The sequence below is a fragment of the Littorina saxatilis genome, linkage group LG1 (genome assembly GCF_037325665.1).
Source record: "Littorina saxatilis isolate snail1 linkage group LG1, US_GU_Lsax_2.0, whole genome shotgun sequence".
Classification (NCBI taxonomy): domain Eukaryota; kingdom Metazoa; phylum Mollusca; class Gastropoda; order Littorinimorpha; family Littorinidae; genus Littorina; species Littorina saxatilis.
Window position 1 is genome coordinate 23,667,734 of NC_090245.1, and position 10,000 is coordinate 23,677,733.

At 43.1% G+C, this 10,000-nt stretch overlaps 1 protein-coding gene across 1 annotated transcript in view; it reads right to left on the reverse strand.

The window, feature by feature from the left end:
* Positions 1–10,000, reverse strand: part of LOC138969159 (neuronal acetylcholine receptor subunit beta-2-like) — a 63,725-nt gene that overhangs the window by 51,982 nt on the left and 1,743 nt on the right. Inside the window, exon 2 of the mRNA XM_070341921.1 lies at positions 9,229–9,273. Coding sequence (XP_070198022.1) covers positions 9,229–9,273 — 45 coding nt within the window. The remainder of the gene's footprint in view (positions 1–9,228; positions 9,274–10,000) is intronic.

The window sequence follows — 10,000 nt, forward strand, 5'->3', positions numbered from 1 at the left end:
GCAGGGTTAATGGCAACAGTTCAAACGAAAAAAGTTATTGGCAAAGGTTAGTCGCAAAGACAGGAAACTGAATAAGACTTAAGATGGAAATTGACAGTGTAGAGAATTCAATACACACAAATTAATTAGGTTAGTGGTTCAGCTTCCAAAATGAGATGATACATATATTATATAAAGCGTACTCCTAGTTGCATCGACCATACGTATTAGCTAATTTGCAGAGACTATATTTAGCACAGCTTTGGTGTCAAATTCGGTCCAGGGTTATTTACTGTAAACAAAATGTGGGTCGTGGAAAATTTAGGTTTAATTGTGTTCGAATATGTATACGCACATAAGCTCTGAGCACGCAATTTGATGACAAAGTTTTCATTTACTCTCTCATGCAACAGGTACATAAACACCATATGTTTCATCTTCTCCCTTTTTTCTGTTCGAAACAGGTTGCTATGTTGCAAGTTAGGCCCCTCCAAAACCTCCAGGGAACAAAGCATGTTACTGCATTATGTAGAAGTTTTTTCTACAAAATTCTCTTATTTCCCTCCTCAAATCTGGGCGCACTTATGTTTTCTATCGAAACATTACGACCAGATATTGCTCTCAAAACTCAGGGACGTTAGTATAAATATGCACTGGAATGTATCTTCGCTAATGCATTGTCGCCCTTGTGGACACATACTCATATAGGATCCCTCCCCCGAGATACGCTGCTGAATTTCTAGCGCTTGCTCTCACCAGATCTGGCCGTTTTCAGGACGAGGAGATCCTAACATTTTCTGTATATATGCACTTATTAAACTGTGTTCATGCATGTAAGTGAAAACAAGTCGCGCAAAAAGATATCAAAACATTTAGTCAATTTTAACAAACGGCCTAAAAGAAATCACTGATTTAAAATGCGTTTACCGAAACTGAGTCCTGGCTGACCGAAACCCGTCAACGGAGATGGCGCTGTCTCGTCATCACGTAACAGGGGACCTAATTTGCATAAATAGCCATTTTTCGGTTTGTGATCGTATTATCATTCAAACATAGCATATATCTATGTATGATTGTATTCAGGAGAAAACAACCTCAATGGAACTACTATTGTGTCTGTTATTGCAATTTCGAATTCATCCAATATTTTGATTAACAAATGATTGAATTTAAAAAAATATTCAAGTGTGAATGCAATCCCATATACAAGGGTCAAGGAATATTTGACAAAATGTCAAACAATTTTATCAAAACAAATGCAGGCGCCACAAATCCAAATCCAAATTCGGGGATGGACTCAACATAACGAGGTTTGACTTTGAGCGTTATAGACAAACCAACCCGATTTAAGCCCTCCAGATGAACACCTTTGGGGTTATGTGAAGGACCTAGTATACCTTAACCAACATTGGACAATAAATGACTTGAATTCAGAAAATACAGGCAGGATCTGTACGTTCATGTAACAGATGAATTTTTGCGCGCCATTGCACAAGCGTAACTTTACAATGAAGGGGGTCAGGTTTTCCAGTCATTACCCTTTAGCGAATATCTTCATAGTTGATGTGCATGAACTTCAGTTTATCCACGACCATTCCATATAGTTTCCAGTCTGTAGGTAAAATGGTCCGACGTTTCCCTTTCTCCAAAATGTGTTCCAAATTACATCTGAAATGACATCATTGCTTTCTTGTCTAAGGATTCCCCTGAACATAGCCGTACACTGCGTTGTTCAGGTCACCTATGATATGGGGGGAGAAGAGGGTGTTTTTGTATACTCAGACATTTAAATAATCCAAAAGGTAAAAGTCTGGAGGGTTTAAATCAGGTAAGTATGGCTATCGCTCAATGTCAAACCTCGTTCTGTTAAGTCGATCCCCGAATTCGGAAACGTTTTTTGAAATTGCCCAAAAGTCAGACCATTTGACAACAAACTTGCCACTTTGTGTACAGATCGTGCATAAGCTGAAGTGTATCTACACTAAATATGAAGTAATTCAGCTATAAGATGCAGAATGTACAGGGTGGTCCAAAAAAATGTAGACAGTTTTGCGTGCCTGTCATTTCTGCTACAGGGCTCCCACCTATTCTTTTTCACCTGGAATGTCTCACACAAGCATGAAAGTTTAGTAAGGCACAGTTTTTTCTTCTTTGCAACATCATTTCTGGGCGTAGTTCAATAGTTCATCACATTCTCAATCCAAGCACCTCGTCCCCAGATCTTTCTCCTCCAGATTTCTTCCTCTGGGGGCACTTGAAGGAAAGGGTTTACCACAACAATCCACAGACAATACAAGCGCTAAAGGAGAACATTCTTCGAGAAATCAGGAGGATTCCACTCGAGACCTTGGACAGAGTTATCAACAACTTCAATGTCCGTGTCGCAGCCGTAATCCAGAGACGAGGTGCTTGGATTGAGAATGTGATGAACTATTGAACTACGCCCAGAAATGATGTTGCAAAGAAGAAAAAACTGTGCCTTACTAAACTTTCATGCTTGTGTGAGACATTCCAGATGAAAAAGAATAGGTGGGAGCCCTGTGTTTCCGTGTTTTTCATTTGTTTTGTTTTTGTTTTGTTTTTCTAGTCGATTTTGTTTGTTTGTTTGCTTAACGCCCAGCCGACCACGAAGGGCCATATCAGGGCGGTGTTGCTTTGACATATAACGTGCGCCACACACAAGACAGAAGTCGCAGCACAGGCTTCATGTCTCACCCAGTCACATTATTCTGACACCGGACCAACCAGTCCTAGCACTAACTCCATAATGCCAGACGCCAGGCGGAGCAGCCACTAGATTGCCAATTTTAAAGTCTTAGGTATGACCCGGCCGGGGTTCCATCCCACGACCTCCCGATCATGTGAGCTAGACCCGATTCCATCAAAACTTTTACACGACAATCTCGAAACCCTTCTGCCCACCATTACAAACATTGTAAATGAATCACTGACCACTGGTACTGTCCCTTCTAGTTTCAAAGAGGCAGTTGTAAAACCCATTCTAAAGAAAGCCTCACTAGATCCTAACCAACTGAAGAACTATAGACCTATCTCAAATCTTCCCTTCCTTTCTAAGCTTCTTGAAAAAATCGTTCTCCACCAACTTGCTTCCCATCTCTCTTGTAACAATCTCCTGAGCCCTCACCAGTCTGCTTACCGTCCAGGACACAGTACAGAGACCGCTATTCTACGCGTAGTAAATGATCTCTTAGTCTCCCTTGATGAAGATAAAGTTTCGGTTCTTCTACTTTTGGACCTTTCGGCTGCATTCGATACCATCGATCACGAAATTCTTCTCCGTCGGTTGGAGCAGGCTTTTGGCATTCGCAATACCGCACTTCAGTGGTTTCGGTCGTATCTAACTGAGAGAAAGCAGTTTGTTCTTGTCGGTGACCACCAGTCAGCCACAGTTCCCCTTGAGTTTGGCGTCCCACAAGGCTCTGTGCTGGGTCCTGTCCTTTTTATTCTCTATACAACTCCTCTGTCCAATGTAATCTCGACTCATTCCGTCGAGCATGAAATGTTCGCAGATGACACACAACTATACAAATCAGAATCACCTGAAAACATTCCTAACCTCCTTCACTCTCTAAACATCTGTACTTCAACTGTTAAAACATGGATGTCAGAAAATAAACTCAAACTGAATGACGATAAGACCGAGGCGATGTGTTTCTCAAAATCCAAAAAAACTCACTCTCTTCCAAAAGCAGTAACACTCGGTGCTGTTAGCATTGATTTTGCAGATAAAGTCCGCGACCTTGGCGTCATTATTGACCGCGATCTGACTATGAAACAGCATGTCACCAAAACCTGCCAGGCCGCATACATTGAGTTGAAAAGGATTAGTTCAGTCCGCTCTTGTCTGACTGAAGAGGCCACCAAAACACTAATTTCTTCGTGTGTGCTATCTAGAATAGACTTTTGTAATTCAGTACTAATCGGTAGCCCCCAGACTATCATCCAACCACTGCAAAGGGTTCAACATTCAGCTGCAAGATTAATTTGTAAATCCTCCAAGAAGCAACCTTGTACTCCCCTTTTGAAATATCTGCACTGGCTTCCGGTCAATCAAAGAATTAAGTACAAAAGCTCGTGTCTCTGTTTTAAAATCATCACTGGTTCTGCACCTTCATATCTGTCTGAACTCGTAAACCTGTACGTCCCTTCCAGATCGCTGCGCTCTGCCGCTGACACTCGAATGTTCCGAATTCCAACAAAAAAAAGAAAAGTACATGGACAACGCGCATTTTCATTTGCTGCTGTTAAAACATGGAACTCCCTTCCTTATTCTGTCAGACATAGTCCATCCTATTCTTCTTTTAGATCAAATCTGAAAACGCACCTGTTCACACAGCATTTTCTAGACTAACCAGTAACTCCCAAACTGTCTGGTGACCCCTGCAGCAGCCAGTGATCTGGAAATCGTGTGCTGCTACTTTTTCTCTTTTCCTTGTGCAAACTGCAAATCGGTTTATCTAGTTAGATAAATGGATGTGCATAAGCACGAGCTTGGTTTTGTGATTATATCTGCGGCTTTTTTGTGTGTGTACGCCATGTATGCAGATTGTGTAGGTATATTAGTATTCATGTGTGAGTGCATGTGTATGTGTGTGTGTTGTATGTATGTGTGTGCGCCTGTCTGTATGCGTGTGTGTGTGTGTGTGTGCGTGTGTGTGTGTGTGTGTGTGTGTGTGTGTGTGTGTGTGAACGTGTGTCCGTGTGTATCTGTGCACGTGTGTGTTGATAGCATGTGTGTGTGTATGCGCACGCGTATGTGCGTGCGCACGCGTGGGTTTGTATTATTGTGACTGCATGGACTTCAACGATGAATTTGCTTTTGTACTCCTGTTCTTTTTGTGTCTTAATGCTGTATTTTGGTTTTGTACATGTGTATAGCAATGTCATTGTAAAGCGCTTAGAGCTTCTAGGTAAGCGCTCTATAAGTTTCCATTATTATTTATTATTATTATTATCACGGGGCGGACGCCTTACCACTAGGCCAACCGTGCCGGTCTTTCTAGTCGATCGATCTTAATTATTACTGTGAGTTGTGTAGCACAGTTTTGCCTAGTAAATCTAGTATAGTATGTTTTTGAATTGTTCTCTTTCAGACAATAATTAGTGTACATTTTTTGCACAAAAAAACCAACAACAACATCATACGTCAGAGTAAGTATGGTAAACTTATTTACTCCCCAACACCACACACAGTAATTATTTCCCCTCCAGCAGCTTCCCGGCCTCTGTCTGCCCCCTATCTGATTACTGCCTTGTGTCCGGCAGATCACAACGGTCAATTTGCACTCCTCGGGGGCCACAGCCGTCCCGCTGACCAGCGGTCAATTAGGACCAATGGACGCGGTGTCATAGGGAGCCGACGAAACAGAGACAGAAGAGCGGCGGAAAGGGGAAAGGACTGTATTGACGAGGTGGCCGGAAGTTGAGAGAACTGTCGAAGTAGCCCCCCCTACTCTATTTGTCGCCCCTTCATGCGTGAGGTTCTGACTGACTGACGTAGACGGAGAAAGAGAAAGAGGAGGAGGAGGAGGAGAGACCGAGACAGAAAGACTGAGGCAGACACCGATAAGTAGAGAGAAAAATGAAGAAAGAGAATAGGATCACAAAGAAAGAAAGAAGCATGAAGTAGATCGACACGCATCAACAAAAGACGTGGAGGAGTAGTAGTAGTAATAGTAGGAGTAATAGTAGGAGGAGGAGGAGGAGGAGGAGGAGGAGGAGGAGGAGGAGGAGGAGGAGGTAGTAGAGAAGCAGACGAAGAAGCTGAAAAGAATGAAGAGGAGATAAAGTGGAACATGAAGTAGACTCCCAGCAACAGAAAAAGCAGCAGAAGACGTCCCAGAAGAAGAAGAGGAGGAGAAGGGGGTAGAGAAACAGCCGAAGAAGGAGAAAAAGGACGAAGAAGAGAGAAAGAAGGACATAAAGGAGAAGGACGCGAGGAGGAGAAGGAACGACAGACATTGAGACGGACAAAAAGAAAGGGACAGAAGAAGGACTTCGTTGACGAGGTTGCCGGAAACTAACAGAACTGTCAAAGTAGCCCCCTCCCCCCTCAAACACACACACACTTCTTCATTTGTGGGGTGCTCACTACTGACTGAGGCGGAGGGACAGGAGGAAGGGGAGGGGGAGGGGGAGAAAATAGAGGAGACGGAGGAACAAACAGAACAAACAGACAGACAGACAGAGAGGACAAGAAGAAGAAGAAGAAGAAGAAAGAGAAAAGTGTGAGAACGGAGAAAAGCAAAGCATTTATAAAGCAGAAGAGGGGGAGGTGGACGGACAGACAGAGAGAAGAAGGAAGGAAAAAAAGGAGGGATAGATAACTAAGTTCAAAAGGAGGCACATGAGTTGAGAGAACTGTCGAAAAAGCATAGACAGCCAAAAACAAGAGAACAATTAAAGAGAGAGGGAGAGGGGAGAGGACGAAGAGGAGGAAATAGAGGAATAAGCACGGACAGAAGAGTGAGGGGGCTGCACATGGAGTTGAAAGAAGGAGACAAAGAGGAGGAAATAGAGGAATAAGCACGGACAGGAGAGTGAGGGGGCTGCACATGGAGTTGAAAGAAGGAAACGAAGAGGAGGAAATAGAGGAATAAGCACGGACAGAAGAGTGAGGGGGCTGCACATGGAGTTGAAAGAAGGAAACGAAGAGGAGGAAATAGAGGAATAAGCACGGACAGGAGAGTGAGGGGGCTGCACATGGAGTTGAAAGAAGGAAACGAAGAGGAGGAAATAGAGGAATAAGCACGGACAGAAGAGTGAGGGGGCTGCACATGGAGTTGAAAGAAGGAAACGAAGAGGAGGAAATAGAGGAATAAGCACGGACAGGAGAGTGAGGGGGCTGCACATGGAGTTGAAAGAAGGAAACGAAGAGGAGGAAATAGAGGAATAAGCACGGACAGGAGAGTGAGGGGGCTGCACATGGAGTTGAAAGAAGGAGACGAAGAGGTGATGAGGAGGCTATTCGCTGAGCAGGAATAAGAGAAAAAAGAGAGGGAGACAGACATGAAGACAGACAGACAGACAGACAGACAAGGAGAGACAGACAGAGCGAGACAGACTGACAGACAAACAGACAAAAAAAGAGTCTGTCTGTTTGTCTGTCTATCTTCTCCCTTTTCTCTAAAAATTTCAAAAGTGTCTGTACGTTGGCCAAAGAAATGCCTCTGACCAGCTTGCATCCACCAACAAACAGACGCAAAAAAGAGCGAAGTTTGTTAAATCCATGAGAGAAAAAACAGCATACGGTAAACATTTAGAAATGGAAATGAAGCCTCGCTGTCTTTTATTGGCTTCCTTTGCCTTATTTGGGGAATCCTTGTCAAGGGAAAGCCCACCGAACATGTACTGCAATCGTCAAAGACGAGAAAGTTGTGCAGCAGTGTTTGCGTGCAATTAATTGAAGAGTTTCTGCGCTCTCATCTCTGTACATTTCTTAAAAAAAAAAAAAGTGTTTACGCATGTGAAACCTCGTAGGGTAAGGTGTGGGCACAGTGAATGGAAATTAGCACTGCCTGAAGTTGTTGTTGCTGCTGTTGTTGTTGCTGATGTTGCTGTTGTTGTTGTTGTTGTTGTTGGTGTGGTTGTTGTTGTTGTTGTTGTTGTTGTTGTTGTTGTTGTTGTTGTTGTTGTTGTAATTGTTGTTGTTATTGTTGTTTTTGTTGTTGCTGTCGTGTGTGTGTTGTTTTGTGTGTTATTAATGTTTTTGTTCTGAGGCTACAATATAGATCATTTACATGATATTCCTTTCTTCATTTAACATATCCACTGCATGCATGTCTGTCCGACGGTAAGGAAATCCTGCTAATGGAACTATTCCTCCTCATACAGATTCGCTCATAACCTAAACACCCAAGCAGTTCTTTTTTTTTTTTTTTAGGTCACATTACTTGCTACCGTTTCGTCATGTTCAGCGAAACCTCTGTTTTATGAAGACGTTCCTTGTTAGGACCGCCCCTCTAACGACCACGTATGGCCAAGCTTTCGCCATAAAGGATCTGTTTTAGGACCCCACATTTGAGACATCGTCTCTTAAAGATCTTATGTTCCCAGATTTTCTCTAATAGAATGCTTTGGTTGACCGCCAGTTTAAGACTGCAACTTTTGTTCAAGACCTCATGTTCTCATGTTTTGGGAAGTCTTTCAAACAGAGAAATACCGAAACAATAAAAACTAGTTACTGGTCCGGCTTTGCAGTACGTTTCAGAGCGACAAAGTGAGATATAGTAAAGGGAAGGGGGGGGGGGGGGGGGGGATGGTGATTTTAAATCGATGTTTTAAAACCTCGATTTCTATGCCCTGGCCATCAGGCAGGGAGTGGGGGAGGGGGGATACGACTTTCAGTAAGCTGACCTCATGTTAAGTCCACTCACACACACAAACAAAAACGCGGTCTCTCCTCACAACGCATAGGTCTTTCACCAAGTTGTCCGGACGTCAGGACTCCCACCAAAACTCAGAAGCAATAGCGAATGATATACACAAAAAACCCTCCCCTCTGCCCCCCCCCCCCCCCCCCAAAAAAAAAAAACCCACACACACACACACACCCAAAGATACCGTTCATACCGACCCACACTTCTGGGACCTTGTACAGACAGTCTGACCATCTCTCACCGCGTATCGTGACTTGTAGCGCCCGTGTCCCCTGGTTGCGCGGCTAAATGAAAGCTTTCACGAGCCCCCGGTGGATTCAGGACCAATGACCAAGTAGAAACGGACTCGTAAATATTGCGATCGGAAAAACATTACGAGTACCGCGCCTTGTCACGACCTCCACGTTTTATCGGCGGCACACATCTGGTGCTGAGCGCTGCGAAGCCGGACTCACAGAGTGGATGTTCTCATTCACTCCAGTGATATCTGTCTGTATCGAAACCTCCAAAGAACCTGAGAATATTAGGTCTGAAGACGGTTCAAGAGTCAGCTTACTAGAAGTCATGCCAGGCCGTGTAATGACCAGAGCATGGACTGCCACCTTACCAAGAAGTCATGCCAGGCCGTGTAATGACCAGAGCATGGACTGCCACCTTACCAAGAAGTCATGCCAGGCCGTGTAATGACCAGAGCATAGACTGCCACCTTTCCAAGAAGACAAAAGAAAGATCAATCAAACAAACAAAAGAACAAATAATTAACGAAAAAAAGAACAAACAAACAACGAAACAAACAAGCAAACAAACGTACAAACAAACACAATAAATAACAAACGATAACCATACTTACAATTTTTAGCCAACCACTGGCTGTTAAAACTTGATTTTTCATATCCTGAAAACAAGAGAAAAAGCAAAGCTCATCATCAGTTTCTATAATGGCGTGCAATACCAACTGCGGGAAAACAAAGTAATGAACATTTTGCAGCCAATACCATTTCTTTCGCTGTTACACTTTTCAAGAAAATCATATGATAAACTAGAATAAAGCAATGATAATGAAGCACAGAACCATATTGGCTGACAAACATAGTTTGAAACAAAAATTAATAAGATCTGTCTATCATCAGAAGTGTAGTACGAAACAGGGGATACAAAAAAAAAAAACTAGGAGAGATAAGGATACATCGTATATATCTAACAATTACTAGACGACTTTCGGTCCATATATTTTAGCATTACAAATTCCAGAAAGTCAGACAATGCAACATTTTATTTGGGATGGCTACGCGCCAGCCGCTTCCACACATCCGATTGCACATTTTTGCCTGCAAGAGACCACTGTCTTCGTTTATTCATTTTTCGCCCTCAAACACTCAGCTTCAAATCTATTACGCAGCAAATCAGGCCGAAAACAGACAGTGGCAATTTGAGCTGTTGGCAGGAAGAAGACAGCAAGAAAAAAGAAGGATTGAGGGAGGGGGAGAGAGAGAAAGGTTTTCACTTCAACAGAGCAAGGGACCTCTCCCTCTTTTTTCAAAATCGATGAGACAGGAAATCATCTTCCATTTCAGGAAGAAAGATCGTGGTCCATGAGCCAAGGGAGAATGAAGTTTAAGGAT